At 29.4% G+C, this 23686-nt stretch overlaps 2 protein-coding genes and 1 long non-coding RNA gene across 3 annotated transcripts; 1 reads left to right on the top strand and 2 right to left on the bottom strand.

The window, feature by feature from the left end:
- The first annotated feature begins 1118 nt into the window (after positions 1-1118).
- On the top strand, positions 1119-1660 carry LOC129297735 (uncharacterized). Its single transcript, XR_008590242.1, has 3 exons — positions 1119-1206; positions 1302-1384; positions 1530-1660. It is a non-coding gene; the product is annotated as an uncharacterized LOC129297735 (long non-coding RNA).
- Positions 1661-4667: 3007 nt separating this feature from the next.
- Positions 4668-7698, bottom strand: LOC129297738 (SNF1-related protein kinase catalytic subunit alpha KIN10-like). The gene is made up of 8 exons (XM_054936099.1): positions 7646-7698; positions 6794-7003; positions 6499-6683; positions 5856-6038; positions 5635-5766; positions 5276-5461; positions 5089-5175; positions 4668-4795 (listed from the first exon to the last, which is right to left on the bottom strand). The coding sequence occupies exons 2-8, from the start codon at positions 6993-6995 to the stop codon at positions 4733-4735; spliced, it is 1038 nt and encodes a 345-aa protein (XP_054792074.1). The 5' UTR covers positions 6996-7003; positions 7646-7698; the 3' UTR covers positions 4668-4732.
- Positions 7699-12426: 4728 nt separating this feature from the next.
- LOC129297737 (serine/threonine protein kinase OSK1-like) lies at positions 12427-14368 on the bottom strand. Its single transcript, XM_054936096.1, has 5 exons — positions 14241-14368; positions 13878-14062; positions 13223-13374; positions 13014-13103; positions 12427-12614 (listed from the first exon to the last, which is right to left on the bottom strand). Exons 1-5 carry the CDS (start codon positions 14366-14368, stop codon positions 12507-12509), a joined length of 663 nt encoding a protein of 220 aa, XP_054792071.1. The 3' UTR covers positions 12427-12506.
- Positions 14369-23686: the final 9318 nt, after the last annotated feature.

The raw sequence follows: 23686 nt of genomic DNA, 5'->3' as shown, positions 1-23686 counted from the left end.
GCATTCAATTTTAGATGCCTGTTAGTTAATGGACATGTAATAAAACAAAATACAGTACAATCAAAACAAGGTTGGTTGAGTGATAGGGGATTTAAAGTCTTGATTTTTTTTTGACCCGAATTTAAAGCCTTGATCTTGAGTCGATGAAAAAGTTTTGTCAGGAGCTTTATCTCAATTGAGTTTGGCTTGATTTAAACTTGGATCAATTGATAGTATCAAATACTAGGTAATTTGTTAAAAAAATAAATTAAAAAGAGATATCACAAGACTAAAACTAGGCAAGGTAGCTTACTAGCTAGAACCGAAGTGCAAAATTTGAATGTGTCTATATGGATCCGTTGATGGATACACCAGCACAGGTCAAAACAGAGTTTCAAAAGCAGCATCGAAAGGCAGTACCACGACGTCGTTTGAGGCGTTATTCCCAATTCTTTTCCTATCTCTCTCTCAACTAAAGCCTAAAAGGCATATTCTATTCACGCACGCGCACATATATAAGCATTTGCTTTCTTAAAGCATGCTCTGAGAATTAAGCACATTCCTTTCTATTATATGCGCACAGCTTTTGTGCAGGTAATTAAATTTTTCATTTTTTCTTTTAAATTCTTTTTTCTAGTGATTTTGAGAACATTAAACTCTCTCTCTGTCTCTCTTTCTCTACAGTATATATATGCATGTATGTATTCATGCATCATGCATGTACAGAGTCATGATTTATATTTATTTTTGAAGAAAAAAATCCCCATGCACTTAGGCGATGTGTTGATTTATAAACGAATAAGCTTAGCAATTTTACATCGTGAAGTGAGTTATCGATTTGATTTTTTTGAGTTCAGACTCTTGACACTTTTCACATAAAAAATGAACGTGTTACTTTTGTTCATAATAATATGATTTAATTTTCTTTTTAAGTTTGATTAAATAATAAATTAAGGAAAATGAACGTAAATTTTTGGATTTACTTGTCGATAAATACCTTTTTTTATTTTTTTTATTTTGGAGTTTGGCAAGCAGGAACCTAAACTGACAAAGATCGATTGTGAGAGAAAATATGTCTCAAACCATAAACTTATTCGACAAGAACCTTCTCTCAAGGCCTCACAGCAACATTGGATCAACAAACAACAATCATGAATCAAAATTTATCAATCCCACTTTGATTGATATGCCACCTTTGCCTGAGACCAAGCTTCTTCCTCAAATTAGGTGTGTGTCCACGCGCACGTGTCAATTAACTAACAATGAATTTAATTAGTTGATCGATAAATGGATATTGAAGAATTAATTGTAAAATTGTGTAGGAGTGAAGGAGAATTAATGTTATCATTGACAACAGAAGAAGTCAGACCATGCTTATCGGAGCAGCTTACAATATTTTACGATGGTGCTATTCGTGTCTATGATCATGTTCCTCTTGATAAGTTTTAATTCTTTCAGCCTTTAATTAGGCAACATTCCTTAATTTATACTGCAATTTAGTACTTAATTGATTATTGGTATTAATAATTAATTACTTATTAATTGGTCAGGCTCAAGCTATTTTGCTTCTGGCTGGTGAAAGCTCATCATCAAATACTACAACTCCAAAAGTGGGTATACAATCACCAACCCTTCAATCCAGTTATGTAATTTAGAATTGTTATTACAAACATGAAAGTTTCTAATTAACGTATAGTGTTTACGAATTTACTCATTAATCTTGTTAATTGTGTGAGAGAGGAACAAATTAAATACTAATAATTGTGATAAGAAAATTAACAATAGGAAGTTTAATTAATTAATTTTGTACTGCAAGAAGGCATTCCCTCCAATCTTTCCTTGAAAAGCGACGTCGTAATAGGTATCTTAATTTATTTCTCTATTCTATTATAAATTAATATAGCTAGACTGAACATAAAATTGTGATATATTGCACAAAGATAGTGAAGAAGAAATCATCACCCTATGCTTGTGGTATTGTTCATAGTTCAAGCAACAATGGGAATATTGGGGAAGAAGAAGAAGATCAAGATGGTGCATGCAAGAATGAAGAAGTTTCTCTTAAAGAGTGTGCTTGTAGAAGTGCAAGGGCGGGTCTATGAACTAGAGGGGCTAAATTGAAAATAAAACATGAAGGGGGGGTGTGTTGGGGAAATCTATATTAAAATTGTTTATAAGTAAAAATTTCAAATAGCTCAATTTTTCATTGACCTCTTCAAATTACGTATTTACCATCTTGCCACATGTTACATGTACTTAAAGAGCACAAGAGAAATATAAGGATGAGAGAATCTTCTTGTATTTTGTGTGTCACGGAGTATATGAGAAAAAGGAGCTATTTTCCATGTTTTTAAGTGTTGTTGAAGGAATTTAATTACAATGGTTTTTTTACCAGAAATTTAATTACAATGATTCGATTGCATGGCCTAGGGCCATGTAATGTTTTGTTTGTTTTCCCTCTTTTTTTTTTGAATTTGTCAAAATCGTATCATTAACACTTTGGGGCAGGTTGAAATTTAATTACAAGCATGTAGAAGATTAATGTTTTGCTAACTTTTAAATGTATAGGGATTTAACTAAATGGTATAAACTATTGGGGCAGGTTGAAAATTTTTAAACTACAAGAGGATCAATATAAAATTTATAGATTTCCCACTTTCAATAATTATATAATATATTATTTACCTCGAATTAAGGAAAATTCATGTGAAAGTGATGTCAGTGAAATAGAAAATAGGGACTATATATATGTGTGAGATTCTTAAAGAGAATAAATAACATTCAACGTGTGAAAAAAACGCATCAAAAAACAAAAAAAATCATGTGATAAAGATATAGAAATATAAGTGGTATGATCACATGTATAAAATCATCAAAAACATAATTATGTGAGACAGATAGAAGAATCGTAAGAAATTGAGTTTGAACTTTTAATATATACTCTCTTCATTAAAAAATATTTTTTTGAAACATTAAATGTTTAAAAATTTAAGTCATTTTTAATCTTTTAAACTATAATCATTGCCTTTTTTTAAAGTACCTCTATTGAATAAATCTCTTTATATTTATTTTACGATAAAATATTCTATTAAATAGGGATAAATATAAAAAGATAGGATTAATTTGAAGACAAGTAAATACTTTTATTAGAGGGTAAAATTTAATTAAAAATATTTTATATTTTTGAATGAAGAAAGTATGCTTTTCTCATCAAAATAAATAAAAACTCAATTTCCACATGAAACTAAAAATAACATAACTAACCAACCATGATGATTAAGGAAGCCACCAAATATTCTCCAAAATTCGAAGTACACAAAATAGAAATTCCAACATATACATGCATTGAAACTTTAATTAATAATAGTATAATACTCAAAAGGCAATGCTTCTCTACACTATTTAACCTTGAGCTTCCTCACAAGGGCAGAACATAGATCTGAAATCTAGCAAGTATTTCTCCTCACACACACACACATGTGAATTCAAATATTAGTTAGAAATATGCTAAAAAGTAACATATAATGCGCATATGTTTATATATAAAGATGGAATTTCAAAGTACATGCATTACCTGAACCTCAAACTTTGATTGAGAAACAGCAAGATAAGGAGTCCACTGCTTGCACTTAAGGTTGTAGGGTGATCCAATGTTCTTCCACAACACATTTAATTGTTTCATGGCATTCATAATCTCAGTCATTATTTCACAAGGATCACCAATGCACTTTGATAAGTTTAAAAGATGCAGCAACAAAAATTAAAACAATGAATTCATCAAAATTTCAAATCTTTTATATATAGGTAGAAAAAACCATGCTGAAAAAGTTTCTTTTCTTCATGTACCTGATGAAGAGTGTTTGAATCCAGAATCCTAATTAAGCAGTGAAATATTCAAGTTTCAAAGCAAATGAGCTTTGGACATAAAAGAGATCATCAGCAAGGAATTTGAATCCCTCTATTGCTAACCTTTTATTTTCATCTCTCTTTACATATGGAGAGGAACTTTGCTTGAGATAGAAGTGGGATCCACTTCTTGGTAATGGGTCCTCAAATGGGTCCCATTATATATTTGTTTCTACCTGTCTTTCTCATCTATGAAATTGAAAGGATGCGGAAATCCATTAAATTGAACAAAATGGAAAATAATGAAGAAAGCGAAGCTCATTTTGTTCAAGGTTGTAGGGAGAATCAATTAGCTGATTCGTGTTAGCTAGCTGATTAAACGCGCTTTGGAAAAGTCAGGTTTTTAAACGTGCTTTTGAGGAGGCCATCCAAACATGTCCTCTATTTAACCAGTTTTTCTAATCTTAGTCCAGTGACATCAAAATCTCTCACTTCATAATTAATGAGTCAATAGTTTCAACATATTTAGTTTGTTTGGACAGATTCTTACTATTTTAGACTTACCTGAGCCCAGCTGGGATGGGAGGAAATGAATAAATAATCAAACTAATATATGGCTCCTTTTGATTAAACAAAGGAAATTAACATTTCACATTACAAATTGCATTGCAGAATGTATATGATGTTGCATTAAGAATTTCATTACACAGAACAAAACGCTACGAACTGATAAATCTTGATATTTTGTTGATGAATCTGCACGAAGTCTTAGCTTCAGATTTCGCATTACCATTCAATATTAATTGCTTTCTGGTGGCAACAAAGTCACTGCAAGCATCCAGTCATGCAGAAAGCTTAGGGAACTTGAACACAGATTAAGTCAACCTCATCTCTTTAAACTCAGACGTCAGATATGCCCACCGGATTCTTGAAACTGATTGTCCACTAACAAATAGTACACAACAGTTGCCTGATGATAAAACAAAATGATTAGAAATTAAAGAGATAGATGCTCTGAGATTATATATCATTAGGTGCAGGATATTTTAGATGAAGAGACATAGAAATAGGATCCACCAAATTAACCTTTTGTCTTTATCTTTTTCCACATGGAGAGAAACTTTACTCGAGATAGAGGTGGGAATCACTTGTTATCGTATGAACCCCACTCTATTCGATTTCTATCTTTCTTCTCACTCAAGAAATTGAAAGGATATGCAAGTCCAACACATTCAACAAAGGAAGATAAAGAAGAAAGCGAACCTCATTTTGTTCGAGCCTGCTGAGAGAATCAACTAGTTGATTCCTATCAAACCCCATGCTAACTACTTGAAGAATTTCATCATCAATCTGTTTTTTTTTTTAAAACATAATATTTTTTTGTTTCAATATATGTGGATTATTTTCTATGGTTGGGAGAGAAAACAATGGAAAAAGAAGAAGAAGAAACCTTGCTGGCTAATTCCACCATATCTGGCGGCGGAGCAGCTAAACACGTTGGAAGATGAGCCTGAAACCAAGGGTGGCGGCGGATATCAGAAATGGTGATCCTCTTAATGGGATCAACCTCCAGCATCCTTACTATCAAATCTCTTGCTCCACTTGATATCCCCTTTGGAAGAGTATATATCCCACCCTACATTTTCATACATGCATGCATTATCAAAACCCAAGCAGTATAATGTTGAATGAAAAGATAGGTACACATAACAAGTAAGTTTCACTTGATCTTTTGCAGATTAATCAACACTAGTGAAATCATAAATCTGATGGATTTAGATAATGGAGATGAGTTCTCAACTCAAATACCTTTATGTTAACATAAAGCATTGCAAGGTTTGGCTCATAAAAAGGAAGACGCCCACATAGAAGACCATATAGAATTACTCCACAGCTCCACACATCTACTTCTGGTCCTGCATACTGATTTCCAGCTATAATCTGCGGATTGATCAATAAATGTAATTAATTCCAGTACTAATTATTATTATTATTATATATATATATATCCGAATTAATTGCAAACTGACCTCTGGAGCAACATAGTTTGGGCTACCGCAACATGTTTGAAGGAACTGACCTTCACGCATGACATTGCTCAATCCAAAATCAATAATCTTGAGATAGCCTATGGAGCTCAGAAGCAGATTCTCGGGCTTTAGGTCTCTGTGAACCACCATGTTCTTGTGACAGTATTCAATTCCAGATATTATCTGCTTCCAAAAAAACAATACAATAAGCTCACTTATACATAATCTTTAATGAGTGTCTGTGATAAGGATCATTGATTTAGATTCCTTTCATTAATTGGTCATATATAGCATATTGAAGTTATTAGTAGAGTTCAGATTCTCCTTTGACCTTTCTAGTAAGGTACTAAAAATGCCTTGTAGACAACTAGTCTTGAAATATTGAACCTGTGAGAAAGTACAAAAAATGCTAATTCTTCATGTTATTTAGTTTTATATCTGGAGATGACTACTTGGGAGAAATTAAAGATAAAAAGAGAATTCCAATTCTAGAATCTGAATCCAAGTTTATCAAAGACCAATTCATCCCGGATCAATGCTTAATCTATTATTATGAGATCCAAGACCTTTAATTATTGGATCCATTCATTAATATCTTTAATTAACAACAATGAGAATTAAATAGTAGTGAATTGAATTAAACCTGCTGGAAATACTGACGGGCTTCGTCTTCTTCCAGGCTTCCTTTATTTGATATGTATTCAAAAAGCTCGCCAAATTTAAGGTACTCCATGACAATATATATCTCTGATTCTGTTTCTATAACCTCATAGACTCTCACAATATGAGGGTGTACCAACATTTTTGCAACTCTGATCTCCCTTTCAACTGCAACACAATAGAGGAATCATCAATTATATGTATTTCTCTGACAGTGGTCAGATGAATTAAGTACGTATTGAAGGTAACTGATATTTAGTATTTAGCTAGAGACGAACCTTTTTCTTCCATGTTCATGATCTCGATCTTACTTCGTTTCAGAACCTTAATGGCAACTTCATGGCCTGTCAATATATGCTCTGCAATCTTCACCTTGCTGAATGATCCTTTCCCAATTGTTTTTCCCAACCTGTAATTCTCTAACACCTTCTTGTTCTTCAAAATGCTTCCACCAGCTTGCTGGCCTCTTGATTCTTCCATTTTGAAACCTATATAGAGGTATATATGCACATGGTTATAAACAAGAACAGTATCAAATTCTGACATGTTGAGACCCCAGGAGAACCTGACTCTTGAAATTGAAACCCCAATCACAGAAATTCGAAAATGATGATGAGGCAGGACTTTGAGACTAGCCACGAAGACACCACAAAAGATGATCAGCACCTTGGTTTTGTCTATATTCTCACAAGAATTCGAATACGAGATTCACGGTTAACAACAAAGTACTCTTCTCATAAGTCCTCGAGAGTTTTGAGGTTATTGGTTTCACCTCTTAACGAGTTGTTGATTTGTCGTAATGCCATTGATGGCTTGATATCATCTTGTGAAGAATTCATATTTTGTTTCGTTTTAGATCGGTTTAGGAGACATATCTCTATTGTGTGTGTGTTTGAGAACGAAGAAGAATTAAGTGAACTTCTTCGCCATAACACTCAAATTTCGGGCACACACACAGCGTTTCATAATGCCTTCAAATTATCCTCTGAAAGAAAAATGGAGGCTCAAGTCTCATGCATAGAAAAGCAAGCTCTCCAGAAAGCTGATGACAACTGATGATTCAGGGTTCTTTCGAGATGACTGATTAAAAGAAACTGCATCATGACATTGAAATCTTAATCTGTGCCAACCTTGAGCGAAGCGGTAGCGAGGTAGATGAAGATGGTTGTCGGAGCTGCCAACGGAGATACGGTGGAATGCTGCTGCACGGCACGGCAGTTCGTCGTCGTCGTCACTGGGATTGTGGGTTTTACTAACTTGGACAAACTGGCATTTACAACGTTAGTATTGGGAAGCGAATTTGATGAAACTGAAGAACAAACCAGAGTACAGTGCATGCTGCTGGTGTTTACTGAGCCATGTTCTTATAGCAGTGAACAAAGCGTTATACTCAGAAGTGCCCGAAAATTACACTTAAGTACCCATAACTCATCACATTTTGTAAACTGTGTCCCTTCTGTTATTGACGTGAGAGCGTGTGATCATGCGTGAGATCTACCCCTATATTAACTTATAATGATTAATTCACCAATATTAATTAAAATTGTTATTATCAAAAAAATATGTACCATGTTATAATTAATATCATGCATTAAAAGGAGTCATGAGTGATGACATTAAGTAATATATGCCATGATTAGTTTTTGCGTCATGAGACTTGTGTATTTAGTTCGCAAAAAAAAAAAAAAAAAGACTTGTGCATTTAAATTTTTATAGAAGTAATTATATCTTATTATGCTATTTTAGAATTTATCTTGTCATACAATCATATTTATATGACAGAAATTCTAAATTGAAATTATTCATTTATTATATATTCATTATCATCCGTAAGCCGTGTAATATTTATTTATCGTTGACTTTACTTTGATTTAAAAAAAAAACGTAAGTTTTTACTACGACATCTAGCGATCTATATTTATATGTTCCTATACATATATATTGATATATTAATTACAAGATGTGTATATAGACAAATTTCATGTTCAAATTATTTATTTACTTTTTGTTCATCTTAAATCAACTAATTTTCCATCGATATATACATAATATGATTTATATGTTAAGATATTTAGCATTAAATTTAATTTGATCGAGTAATTTAGAAAAACTTTTTTGAAGAAAATAGTCAATCAAGTGCAATTCAAAATGAACCAAACAAAATCTTAAATGTGTTCTGAAAATGAAAAATATCTTTAAAGTGAGAAAAAACATTTCTTGTAACTCTCTCTTTATCCCTCTCACCTAAGTGCGTTAGATAGAATGAGAGTGGGACACTCCTATCTTGTGTCTTGTCTTGAAAAATGATTGAAATTAAATTTTTATTTTGTGTCTTATCTTGTTCTGTTAGGAATCATGATCAGATCAAGACGAGATCATATATCCCACAATCACAATAAAGTAGATAATGTGTAAGAAAGGCTAGGCTAATAATGTTTATTAAAATTTTAAATCATATAACTTATTAAGGTTAAAACTAAAACAACATAAGTATATAAATTATAATAATTTGAAGTCAATTATTGAATTACATCAATCATAGTTACAAGTGTACAACTTAAAATTAGGTATATATAAGACATAACATATTATGATAGCAATTACAAGTAATCTCTAGGTTATGAGAGTAATGACAATAGAGAAGTTAAACACAATATTAAATTATTGCTTTTCTTCTTTAGTTGATATATGTTAACCTAGTCTCAAAATAAAACAAAAAATATAATATAAAAATTTATTAAATAGATAAATATAAAAATAAATTATATTAATATAATTAATATATTGAAAAAAATGATATTATCCTATAAATCTTACTCTGTTATTAAAATTATCAATATAAAAAACTTCTAGTTTTACGTAAAAATTACCTGTATTGAACTTATAATTAATATAAATATAAATTATATTAATACAATAATATATTTAATATATATTTTTAAAATAAAAATAATAATATATATAATATTTAAGATGAGATGGAATGTTTTAAAAGTAATCTTATATCACGTTTTGTCCCACAAAATCCTATACCAATTATTTTTGAGTTGAAACAAAACCTGTTCTAATAAGATTGAAAATACAAGTTAAACACCCTTACTCACACGACACGCTTTCTCCCTTTGTTTACAAGGTAAAATCGCGTGGGAGAGATAAAAAATGCATGAAAAGTGGGCCCTACATGAATGAGATTGTAGACCAAAATAAGTAAAATCTAAAATATGAAACCTGTCAGAAAAAATCACGCGATAAGGAAACATAGAAACATATATTGTGGGACAGCATGATTTAAAAAGAGATAGAATTCACACGAATTAGTTACGTTGGGCCCCACCCCATGTTTCTTTTTCCCCTTTCACTGCAGAATATATATATATATATATATATATAAATACTTCCTCTAGTTTCATTGAGCAGCACTTTCTAAAAATATTTTTTATTCTTAATATAAAGCACATTATGGTATAGTTATTATATTTTTTTAATTTTAATATTATTTAAATTTATTAACTATAAAAGAGAATGTAATATAAATTTTAAAAAAATTATTTAAATAGGAATTTGATTAAAAGTTTATTTTATTTTTAAACAAAGTTAATAACTTAATTATATCTCTTTGATGTTGATGAAGTAATTGAGAGTACCTTATATTAGGGATCAGAGGGAGTAGTTTGCTTCTTTTCTTTAATTTGTTTGGACAAAATTTTTGTTCAAGATTTTTCTCAAATGAGAGATTGAAAATGAGTGTTTCGTTTAATTTGATTCAATACTAGTTATTATTATTTCTGAAGTATAGATAGGCTTTGCTTTTCATTATATTTTACTTCTGAAATTAATAAAAATGAACTTAATACATAAAAGAATAATAAATAACTATATATCTAAGTTTTAACAACATACTATACTAGTAGCCTAGCACACTAAGGAATACCTTGTTTTAGTGGTTTTTTATTATGGAAAAGAAATATCCAATGTTATGATACCATATCACTCATAGTAGCTGTATGTACACACACACACACAACAAGTTTTATGAATGCAAAATGTGATAATTAAGGTTTTACTCGTATTTAATTTGGTAATGCCAATTTTTAATAATTTCATTCCATTAAAGAGTAACTTTTGTATATATTATCTTTAACTTAACAGAATATAAATTGAGAAAAACTTACATACTTACTGATACATCCTTTATGTGTAAATAATCTCTTTCCTTTATTGTTGCCAAAAAAAAAAAAAAGATAGGAGATCGAGGTAGTATATTAATTATATTCAGTCATTTTAACCAATATATCTCTGTGTATATTTAGATTTATACTTTGTGAAAAATACATATGCTAAACTGAAGCTACGATTGGCATGATTTATATTTGAATATTTTTAGTAGAAATTAGTTGGGCAAGTTGCGAAAAGATGATGGGATGATATAAATAAAAAATACTTTTAAACATGTAATTAATTAAAATGGCATGCATCTGATGATATATAATATTTGATGTGTAAAATCCTAAAATTTTAAATAAAAATATATAAATACTTGTGTGGATATATGTGTATGCATATATAACCTCTTAAACGATGACACTTAAATTTCTTGAGAAATTAATCTGATGAATGCCGAATATCATGAAAAATAAAATAAAAAAGATTTGAATACATATTTGCGTATCCATATATAAAAAAAATGGATCAAAATTCTTTAAAATTGGCTGTCTAAAGTTTCGTGAATTTAAAATAATATTAATCAATAAATAAATCAAGCTGCATAAAATTGTCGTGTAATAAAAAATTAGAAAGTTTATAATTTTATGGCTTACCATGTTACGTTGAAATCACTCCATGACTCAAACAGAGCACCGTTCCTTAATATTTATCCAAAAATTAATAATTTGGGAACAATCACAAATTAACTACCATGTAACTAATGCCCCAATGTACTTTTTTGAAACTCAAGAACAGCTGTCAGCCAAGTTTGAAAAATAATTGGCATCCTATTAATTTTTGTTGGTATAATCAAACAATGGTTTAGTAAATTAATTAAAAGTCAGGTTTTTAAATTAACGTGCTTTCGAGAACGAAATTACATGTGTAATCCGCCCAAACATATTGTTTTCTTCAAAACAATAAATACAATAAATATCAAGTATGTTAGAGATGTTGAGTCTCAAAGATAATAATAAAATTTTCAAGTTTCTTATCTCAATTCATCTGAATGTGAAAATATAAAAGAATTAGAATAAAAGGTGTTTTGAATTAATGGGAAAGTAAAATATAAAGTTGCATTGTTTACAACTTGAAAATAAAAATAATTCTACCTAAATTGTGAATACAAGGTAAATAACTTGGAAATTTAAAAAAAAAAGGTCATGATGAATACTGATAATGACGTTGATACTGATGATCCCCTCAATGGTTCGTTTGAATTCTTTTTATAAGCACTTGCGTGAGACCATTATGCTTGAAAGATCTAGAGCCCATGTGTAAAGCATTCGTGATCACTTAGCATGGTTTTGTGAGATTCATGACACCTCAACTAATGCTCTTGTGTCCACTCGACAGTCTTCTCTACTCAATCATTTTAAGTCTTCAAGGTCATGTTAGCTAAGTACGTGCGTGGCACACTTTCTTTTGATAATGGACTGAACCTTTTTTTTTATTTGGGCTTGTCGTTTCACTCTTCTTCCCCCTATTACCCTTTCGTTGGCACTTCATTTTAGACCCAAACACATATATTATATTTAACCATTTTTTTTAAATCTTATTATGAGTCTGCGGCAGCGGGTTTGTATTTAATTCATATATCTCCCCTTCACACCAAAACCTCTCACTTCATATTTAAAAAAAGAAAAGGAAATTAACATTTCACATTGCAAATTGCATTGCAAAAATATAACGTTGCGTATGAATTTCATTGCACAGAACAATGAAAACAGTATAATTAATTGAGATGTTCAGATTTTGCAATATGGAAAAAGAAGACTAAAGGTTACTTTATGGTGGCAAGGTCACCTCAAGCATATCTTCAAACTCATACCTCAGATAGCCACCACAAGTTTGGAGTTGATTATCCACCATCAAATGATATACTACAGTAGTTGCCTGATGACAAAACAATATATGATCATTCAAACAGCAATTTCAATTCCTTTTCTAATTTGCAAGGTTGGAGAAGAGATCAATATTCTAACATTATATATATATATATATATATATCTCTCTCCATCTTTTGGTTAGATGGACAGAAATAAAATTAAAAATTCGGCAGGCTCCACTTAACAAATAAGACCCACCACACCTTTTATCTTTACCTTTTCATGTACGTGGAGATAAACTTTATTCAAAATAGAAGTGGGACCCACTTATTTGTTTGGATCTTATGTGAGCTCCAGTTTATTTTGATTCCGATCTTTCTTCTTGATTACTTAAGAGATATAATTGAAATAATATAATGCAAATCTAAACATTGAACAAAGGGAAATAATGAAGAAAGCGAAGAACCTCATTTTGTTTAAGCTTGTTGAGAGAATCGACTACCTGATTCTTGTCAAATCCCAAGCTAACTACTTGCTCAAGAATTTCATCATCAATCTTTTTCCAAAAAGAAAAAAGAAAAAGAAAAAGTTTAATTTCTTGAAGAATAGTTATGGATATGATTTTCTATGGGGTGGAAGAATTTAAAACAACAATGATGGAGGAGGAGGGTGAACCTTGTTGGCTAGTTCTGCCGTATCCGGCGGCGCCACCGCCAAGTAGCTTGGAAGATGAGGCAGAAACCAAGGGTGGCGGCGGATATCAGAAATGGTGATCCTCTTAATGGGATCAACTTCCAGCATTCTTGCTACCAAATCTCTTGCCCTACCTGATATCTCCTTCCGAAGAGTATTAGTATTTGTTCTATCTCATATATATATATATATATATATATAAGATAGAACAAATAATAAGAAGCAAATTTCATGAGAATGGAGAGAATATATCAAAAATCCAGAACTTGAATCCGAGTAACAAAGGCCAATTCATAATGCTTAAGCTATTAATTAATTATTTAAAATTTTGCCCCTGACTTGATTTTTCTCATTAAAAAAAAAAAAAAAGAAGGAAGGCGCACGTATACATGTCAACATCAAATTCAAACGCGATATCTCTTCGTAAAAATAGAGGTGGCGCTATCACTTGAGCAACTTGAAACTGATGACATGTTTTGATGAAGACTGAAGAACTACTTTGATTGGAGCCATTAATATTAGCTAGTTTCTGTAACATTGATGAGAGCATTTATATATTTGTGTGAGAGTGTGTGTGTGTGTGTGTGTGTGTGTGTGTGTATAATGGGGAGAGATATTAAATAGAAGTGAATTGAACCGTGCTGGAAATGGTGACGGGCTTCGTCTTCGTTGAGGCATCCTTGAGAGAGATGTAATGGAAGAGCTCTCCAGATTTGAGATACTCCATCACCATATTTATCTTTTTTGGTGTTTCTATCACCTCGTACACTCAACCTATGTGAGGATGCACCAACTTTCTCGCTATCCTGATCTCTCTTTCCACTGCAACACAATACAAAAGTCATCAATTATTAATTTCTCTGATGATGACACAGTAATTAATTAGATGAAGAAGCTTGTACATTTTGAAGATTAGAGACAAATAACCTTTTTCTTCACCATTTTCGTACTCTTAATCTTGCTTCGTTTCAGAACCTTAATGGCGACTTTATGGGCTGACAATACATGCTCTGCCATCTTCACCTTGCTGAACGATCCTTGCCCAATCTTTTTCCCCAACATATAATTCTCTAAATAATTCTTGTTCCTCAAACTGCATCCACCGACTCGACCTCTTGATCCTTCCATTTTTAAACCTGCAAGAGGATTATATATTCATATGCACATATGGTTAAAGCAAGCTACTGATGAATACATTAAACCAGTCAAGGTGGCCGTCAGAGAGTTAATGATCAAAATCGTTGTAAACCAGAGTTAGCCCAGTCATAAATAAATAAAGCATTTCATTTAACTAGACAGTATATCAGTTCAACCGTTCAACAGATGGGATAGATCTGGATTTCAATACTATGGGTTAAGTAAGAACAGTATCAATATCAAACATTTCTGTATTGTGTGTGAGAGTGCGCGCGTATTTATAAATGTGAACGAAGAATAAATAAGCGAACTTAATTCGCCAGTAAAGTATCAAATTAAATTCAGGCATTTCATGCATTTAGTTTCAGATTCTTCTGATGTGAAAGAGAATCGGAGGTTTTAAGCAAGCTCTCCTGAAATCTGACAACTGATGATTTATTGAGAAAGGAACAAAGCAGTGAGAGAGGTAGAAGAAGCTGACAACTCTGAGAAAGCACTGAGGGCATGTTGTCGCTCTTGTTTGGAACCATGTTCTTGTGGGGTTTAGGTTTAGGGTTGCAATTCGGTTCTTGTAGCAGCGAACCGAGTGTTATACTCAGAAATGTGGGTAAATTACGCTTGAGTACCCATAGCTCATTACATTGCAAATTGTGTCCCTCCTAACGTAAAGACGTGTGATCATGCATGAGAGAGGCTACTAATGTAATGACCCCTATTATGTCCTAATTAATCTTCTAGTGATTTTTTCCTCTCTTTTTTTTTCCCATTGTAATATAAGATTGAAAAAATGACAATAAAATTTTATTGAAATATATAAATGACAATTAGATATCTCAAAAAGCAATAGTTCTTCTAAAATCCTTGGTTACCATTTTGACATTGATAATTTTAATTAAATAACTAAATTGCCTCTTGTTTAAAATAAAAATAATGGGTTTGGTTCTATTTTCTCAATCATAATTTTTATTTAAGAAATCACAACTTTATTATGTGAATTGCAAAAAATTGAATAAAAAAAAATCACTACTTTCCATGTAGAATTTCTTTTGTGATTGATATACAAATTCTAAAAATAATCAGTCTTAATTACAATTTTTATTTAAATAATTACAATTTTGATTTTGTGAATTATAAAAATTAAACAAGAAATTATCACTACTTCTCACATAATTTTTATTATTATTCAAGTTCAAGTCCTGAAAATAACAAGTTACAACAATTATTTAAGCAATCACAACTTTTATTTTATAAATAACAAGAATTTTACAAGATAGCACAACTTCTCACATGAACTAGTTAATCTTTTTTATTTTAAACAAGGGATAATTTAGTTGTTTAAACTAAAATCATTAATGGTAAAAAAGTATCCAAGGATTTTAAGGAAATTATAACATTTTAAAGAACTTGATTATCATTTATATATTTTGATGAGATTTTATAATCATTTTTCCTATAAGATTTTATATAAAATAAAAGATGTTTTTGACTTTTTTGGTCAACCAGATATTTTGATATTTTACATTTACAAATAATAAGGTTTTTCAATTTTTTTAATGTTTTTTAAAAGAAAAATACACTAGTAATTTTGTAACTTTATTTTTTTTGAAAAATTGTGCAAAAATACAAATTATATCGCTTTGTCATTTTAAGAAATAAAAATGTTTCTATTTTATGCAGAATCTAATGATAAAAAAAAAATGCGAAGAGCAACTAAGAGATTCAGCATTATAAAAAGAATAAGAAAGTGGTATTAGAGACTCCATGCCAGCTATGTGATATCTACTCCTCTGCTGTAGAAAAATCTCTTCGTAATTTTTCCTATTTACGAAACTCTCCCCTATTAACTCATGATTTCATCATTAATGTTCTATTTATCTAAATAAAAAAAAATATCATGTCATGAGTTTGAGAGTCATGAAACCATGTCACTATTCTTGTTTTCCTCAATCTATTGCTTGTTCGTAATAAATGTGTTCCTAAGATTACATGTACAACACATTATAGTTACTCTAATTATTAAGATGTAAAAATAAATAATTAACGTGCATGCACATATATAGAATATAGGGAGAATTTTAGTCAAGGACCATTATAGAGATTTAATTTCAGGTGGGTCTAAATTTTTTTTTGAAATTTTAGTTCAGTCCAAGAAATGAAAGTCAACTATAAAAAGATTAAAATACCTTTTACTTATTATGCAAAATTATTAATTATTAATTTTCTTATTACACTTATTAATTTATGAATATGAGTTGTAAATTATATGAGTTGACATATTAAAAATTATATAAGATTTAACATTAGTTGTTAAATTATTAAATTTAATTGTTAATTTACTAACATCAGTTGTAAATTATTGATAAGTTTTGTAATTTATTAACATCAATTATAAATTATTAATAGATCTTATAATTTACAACTGATATTAATAAATTAATAAATAAAGTTAGTAAATTAACAATTAATGTTATTCATTGTCTGATAAACAGATGTAATTTACAAGTGATATTAGTAAATTAAGAAGTGCGATGAGAAATTAACAATTCATAATTTTGCATAACACATGAAGGGTATTTTGATTTTTTTTTACCATCAAAATTCTTTTAATTTTTCTCTCTTGAATTGAACTAAAATTTTAAAATATTTTTAGACCCACCTGAAATTAAGTCTCTTCCCTTATTGTTAACTAAAATTCTCCCTATAATATATCCTATTGCATTGTACAATCACAAGCATACCAAAAAAAATCTAAATTGAAAATGTTCATTTGTTACATGTTTATTGTTTTCTTTACTCCGTGCAATATCCATTTATTATTGACTTTGCTTTGATTTTAAAAACACATTATTAATTTAAAAAAAAAAAGGTCGCACGTACTTGTATGCGTTAAAAGTTGTTAACAAATTGGAAATAAACAGTAAACATCACAAAAGATTAGTATTTTCCTCGATACACACATACCGTGATTTATGTTAAGATATTATAGTATTATATTTAATTTGATTGAGTAGTTCATATCAAAATTTTGAAGAAAATGGTCAATATAAGTGCAATTATAAATAACACTAAATAAAGTGAGATCTAATGTATGATAAATGTTATGATATATTTAATTCTTTAATTTTTTACAATGTTTTATTTTAATCTTTTAGTTTTATAAAATATTTTTAATCCTTTAAACCTGATACTGTTAGTTTTATCTCAACAAATTTTTATATAAAATTTTTAAATATTGATAAAATATTTTTAAACATTGACATATTAAGTTTATTTTTTTTAAAATAATAATGATTGAAATAAAAAATAATTATTAAAACTAATAATATTAGGGTTAAAAGATTAAAAAGATACTTTATAAAATTAAATAATCAAATTGAAACTTTATATAAAGTTAAATGATTAAAAATATATATATAACAAAGTAAGATTCAATATGAAAAACCATAGAATCATTAACAAAGGGTTAATGAAATAATAGACCTTAAACTTTTACTTAAAAAGTGCTTTAGACTCTAAACTCTTAAAATATGTAAAATAAATTTTAAATTTTTAAATTTATAACAAACTAAACCCTATCGTCATATTTTTAAGATTAAAGGTAAAAAATATTCATGAAGTACATACAAAAAGTTATAAATAACTCTAAAATCAATTATAAATTATTTATATTTCTCAATTTCAAAATTTTTTTAGTTCATCGCCCTGCAGTTTCATCCCACATGCGATTTTTTTAATATTTTTATTATAAAATATTTAAAATGGGGCTCACATTTATTTTTTTAAATATTTTTCCTCCCTCCCTCCTCTCCCTCCCCTGCAACTCGCCTCTTCTTCTTTATCATTCTTCTCATCACCGCCACTCAACTTCGACGCCAAAACCATTGCCGACTTCCAGACCACATTCATCGTGCATGATCGCCACCGTGTTTGGAGCTAAGATTAGTGTCACTGCTGATGACATTTCCGCCGACACCTACCTTCAATCTTCCCCCTCCTCCGCCGCATCATCACCACACATGACTGGGCATTGGTGTAGGTGAAGCTTCACCTGCGTCCTCAATCTCATCTTGTTAACCAAAGTAAGATTTGATTTAAAAATGAAGAGAGAGAGAGAGAGAGAGGGAATGAAGGATGATGAAGGTCAAGATTAGTGTCACAGTTTTGAGCTCGGGACTTGACTGATGAGAGCAACATGCTCTAACCAGCAAACCCTTCCCATGCACTCAATTCCTTCGTCTCATCCGTCGCTCGTCCCAGCACACAAGCTTCCCGCCATCACTGCACCACGTGGGCATCTTCTCTAGGTGCCGTATAACCCCTCCTGATGCATCTTTGATTGTTTGGGTGCCTTAGATGCCCCATCTTAATATCGGTGCACTGAGAGAGGAGAAGGAGAGGGAGATGACGAGAGACCAAGTAGAGATGAGAGAGAGAGAGCGGAGTGAGGCGAGGAAAAATATAATAAAAAAAGATAAAGTGGGCCCACTTTTATATTTTTTTTAAAAAAATATTTCAATAAATTCACATGGCCCCACTAACGGATAATTAACGTCAAGGTATAGAGGAATTAAAATTCTGAAGTTGAGGATAAAATTGAACTATGATTGAGTTTAGAGTTAATTATAAAATATTTTTTACTTTTAATCTTATTTTTTAAATGTTATTACTGTTTATTATGGGTCTCAGTTAATTAGCATCATAGATCCTAAATTATTACATTAGTAGCGTACTGGGTTCTGAACTTTAAAATTTGAAGCAAATTACCTCTATCATTTATGTATAGAATGTTGACTATTATATAGAATAAATTAGTCTTAGCGTGATTTGTTGCGGTGAACGCATTGTTGGTTGTGATGAACGACCTATAATTTTTTTAAAATGATATTTTTTTCCTTTTTTGCAATGTTTCTCAAACGATTGGTATCTTATGCATTATATACTCTATAACTCTGATTTAATCTTATTTTGAATAATATCTTTTATTTAACGGTGAAAACTTAGGATTTCATTGAAAAAGAAGTTTACTTTGGGTTTTAAATTCCTTGATGAAATCATTGGCTTTCGCATTTATCGTATATAAAATTCTATGATATTTAAACTTCTTTTCAAATAAGATTCCAAGTTTTTACCATTAAATAAATAAGTATTATTTAAAATAAGACTAAATCATAGTTATAGATTATACAAAAGCATGGGATATCAATTGTTTGAAAAATACTGTAAAAAATGGTAAAAAATATCATTTCACAAAATTATGAGTTATTCACCATGGCCAACAATACATTTATCGTGATGAATCACGCTAAAATTAATTTAGTCTACATAATAGTCAATATTCTATATATAAACAGTGAGGGTAATTTGTTCAAAATTTTAAAGTTTCGAGTTCAAGACGCTACCCACCTAATAGTTTAGGATCTATGATGCTAATTAACTGAAGCCACAGTAAACAATAATAGCATTAAAAAAAGATAGTAGTAGGATTTAATTTTCACAAATTTAAAGTTTAAAATTTATTTTATACATTTTAACAGTTCAGAGTTTATAATGCTTTTTAAGTAAGAATTCAAGATCTATTTTATTCATTAACACACACAAATTTATATGTTGTGGGGATCACATGATTCAAATTTTTAAAAGAAAATCACTTGAAACAGAGATAAAAAACAAAAAGGAATAATTCACACGAATTTGTTACATTGGGGCCCACCCCTTGTTTTTTCCCCCTTTCAATAGTTATTAAAGAAAGTATATGTCTCTAAAGAAATATTTTACTTATTCTCTTTAATTGGTTTGGATGGATTTTTGGGTCAAGATTGATTTTTAAATTTTGTACAAGATTGTCCTCAAATGAGAGATTTGATGAGTGTTTCATTCTTTAGACAAAGTTAAAAGGTTTTCATTTTTTTAGTCATATTGTTCATCTATAGAAGTTATGAAATCTAATAGAAATTAACAAAAGTAATAAACAGTTTATTCAGATTTTTTTGTGGTAATACTTTTTTAAGATTTTAATTCAGGTAAAAAATTTAGAAAGATTCAGTAGTTATTATTGAATTGAAAATGCAAATTTTTGTGAGTATGGATAGGCTTTTCTTTTCCACGATATTTTACTTTTTAAATTAATGAAGATGAACTTAAAAATATTGTCTTTTAGTAGTTTCTCTTAGCAAAAATGCACTTTGATCATTTAAATTCGTACCAGATTTTATTTTGATCATTTAATTCAATAAAATATCTTTTCAATTATTTAACCATAATAATTTTAGTTTCATTAACAAAAAAATCCAGACATTGAACTTTTAGCAATAAAAGAAATAGGAAGGATGCCATTTAGGCCTAAAAATTTGAATTAAGAATAGTTAGATCTTCAATTAAATTTTTTTTAAAAAAATAATTTATAAATATCAATTTAAATAGTTACAAATAAAAATTTATGTTGCAATTTAAAAATCACATCTAATGCTTAAATATGTATTTGTAATTATTTGAATTGATATTTTTAACTTATTTTTTAAAAATTTTTGTTGAAGACCTAACTGTCATTCATAAAAAAAAATTCTCTTATATTAACAATTAAGATAAATTTTTTTAAAAATAATTGACACAAAAAATTATCATTTATTGAGATTAAAAATATTAGTGTTAGAGAATTGAAAGAATATTTTACAAAATTAGCAGGAGATCAAAACTAAAACCACATAAAATTGGATGACGAAATGTGCATTTTTGCAGTTTTTATGTTGTAGCAATGTTTGAAACCATCACTAGTGTCGTTTTCAATGATCCAAGTATCTCAAGTTAAAGCTGGTGTTGCAAATAGTGGTAGTATAGATATAGATTTAATTTAATCATATTAAATTTACTTATTAGAAAAGATCTTTTAATTATATATATATATATATATATTCCAAGTTAACCAAACATAAATAATAAAGGTTAAGATATAAAGAAAATTTCATCATTTCATTTTAGTAATGGGAAAAAATATGTCATTTCCATATGATATAACTTAAAGATGACAGGATTGAACTTGCAAACTATTATCAACGGGAGAGGAGTCTCTTTACTTTTTTCATCCATTTCCCTTCACTCCCCCAGTCCTTACAATTCAAATTATTTTATTAATTAAATAATTTTTTTAAATGATAAAATTAATGAATGGTGGGGATTGAAAAAGGGGAGAGAAATGGAGAGAAAAAAAAATTAGAGAGACTCCTCTCCCATTATCAACGAAAGTGACACTAATCTTAAATAAAAATTAACAAGTATTATGTTGACATATGAAGAAGGCTCCCCATATGGAAACTTCTAAAGAAAGGGGGCAATAAGTTACCAAACTGATACATAGAATCATTTGATAGACTCATAGATTTTTAATTAACAAAATTGTACTTAATACATACATAAACGATATCACAATCACACACACACACACATATATATATAAAGGTTTATGATTATGCACTAAAAAGTTATATTTTAACATATTAAAGTTACACTAGTTCTTAATTTGTCAAATTGAATTTTTAATGATTTCATTTTATTCGTTAAAAGAATAATTTTTCATTGTTCGTTTATTGTGGTCCTTGTATTATTTAAAGATAATACAGCTTTTAGTTCTTTATGTTGGTATGAGTTATCAATCTAATTCCTTACGTTTAATTTTTATTTTTTCAGTCTTTAATGTTTACATTAGTTATCAAGTTAGTCCTTGAAATTTTATAAAACAAATGAGCCCTCAAAATAAGTTGACATGTAAATTAAGTTGTTGATATAAAATGTACATACGGATAAATTAATACATATAATAAGCCAAATTTTCAATGACTAATTATTGCTTATGTGTATTGATTTTTTATTTCCCAATTTTTTAAATTGTAAGTTACACTTTATAATTTTCAATTAGGGCAATTTAAATCGTTTCAGAGGGGGAGAATGATTTTGTATTATTCTAATGAAGAACACTTGCGCTCGACTACACTTTATTTGGGATTAGTAAAAATAGCTGCAAATTAAGGCGTGTGCGATGGTGAACACTATACTGGCAAAGAGAGACGACAATGAGATATTTTCCTTCTTTTTCTTCGTGCCCTAGCAAACCTTGATGGAGATTGGCAGCGCAGTGTTTGGTTTTGTAATTTTTGAAATACTAAATATGTTGCTCTTTTTTTTTTTTATTTTTTTATTCAAATCAGCATTCCTATTTATCACAAATATTAATCTATAAAGCTGATGCATCATCATGTCATTAGCCATATTAGTGAAATTTAACGGTGTTAATTTCCCATAAAACATTAATGACAATTTAGATAAGTACATAAACTGTTAAGGGCTGAAATGATAAAAATTAAGCTTGAACGGCCACATTGATAACTCACCTAAACGTATAGGATTGAAAGTTGCATTATCTCTATTATTTATTTATTTATAGTTGTCTTTGTTTTTTTTTTTTTTTGTATGACTATTTGATTAGATTAAATTCGAGCACTGTCAGAGTCAATTGGGCTTGAAAACAGCCATAATTAATTCTTATTATTGCCTCTATTTTAATTCAAGCTAGAAGAAGTCCCCTTTTGCCCTGCAGGGTATTTCCTTCGTCCCTATATATAAAATATTTTTAATTAAATTACGTAAACTAATAAAAATTTATTATCTAATTAAAAATATAGTAACATTTTAATTTTATCCTTAATTATTGTAAATAAAAAATGAATCTATTTTTTCAAAGTAAATTAATCAGAGTACTTATCTTTTCTCTTTCTAATTTAATAAGGATATAATAGTTCATTTATTTAAAAATATGCTAACAATTCTTTATATTTAGAAAAAAAAATTAAAAGATTCCTTCTATACAGAGACAAAGGGAGTAGGCAAGAAGCACTTGCAGCCCCTGCGTTTAGAAAATGTCACTTTGATAAATACAGTTAATGAAATAAGTAGTAAAAAAGAAGGGAGATTAACAGTTAGGTGCCAAAATTTCAGTTTAATAATAGTTAGGACCTAGAAAAATTCATTGAAAAGTAAGTTGCAAAAAACAATTTAAAAGCTTAAGATGGCTATCTTTGTTACATATTATGAAAATTAATTCTTGTTAATGTATAATTTACAACTAAAATGTTCATATTTATAACTGTCTAAATCAATAATTTCAACTTGTCTTTTAACAAAATTCTCAAAAATCTAATTACCATTAAATTAAAATTTTGGGATCTACTGTCATTCTTCACAAAAAAGGGGACAAATGATCTCTCTTTAATATTGTATGTTGATTATTATCTTCAATCGTTTTAAACAATATTTCTATTT

Source organism: Prosopis cineraria, unplaced genomic scaffold (genome assembly GCF_029017545.1).
Source record: "Prosopis cineraria cultivar Desert tree isolate PC_DT_omini unplaced genomic scaffold, ASM2901754v1 PC601, whole genome shotgun sequence".
Taxonomy (NCBI): domain Eukaryota; kingdom Viridiplantae; phylum Streptophyta; class Magnoliopsida; order Fabales; family Fabaceae; genus Prosopis; species Prosopis cineraria.
This window is presented reverse-complemented; position numbering and strand designations above follow the sequence as displayed.

Bases quoted from the DNA above. Each gene is read 5' to 3' on its own strand.
- LOC129297738 (XM_054936099.1), bottom strand. From the start codon at position 6,995: ATGGAAGAATCAAGAGGCCAGCAAGCTGGTGGAAGCATTTTGAAGAAC. The intron at 5,767-5,855 runs GTCAGTTTGCAA...ATCAATCCGCAG, and splicing joins CAAACTATGTTGCTCCAGAG to ATTATAGCTGGAAATCAGTA. The intron at 4,796-5,088 runs GTTCGCTTTCTT...TTTTATCATCAG, and splicing joins GCAGGCTCGAACAAAATGAG to GCAACTGTTGTGTACTATTT.
- LOC129297737 (XM_054936096.1), bottom strand. From the start codon at position 14,368: ATGGAAGGATCAAGAGGTCGAGTCGGTGGATGCAGTTTGAGGAACAAG. The intron at 13,375-13,877 runs GTTCAATTCACT...AGGAGATATCAG, and splicing joins CCGTCACCATTTCCAGCACG to GTAGGGCAAGAGATTTGGTA. The intron at 12,615-13,013 runs GTTCTTCGCTTT...TTTTGTCATCAG, and splicing joins ACAAGCTTAAACAAAATGAG to GCAACTACTGTAGTATATCA.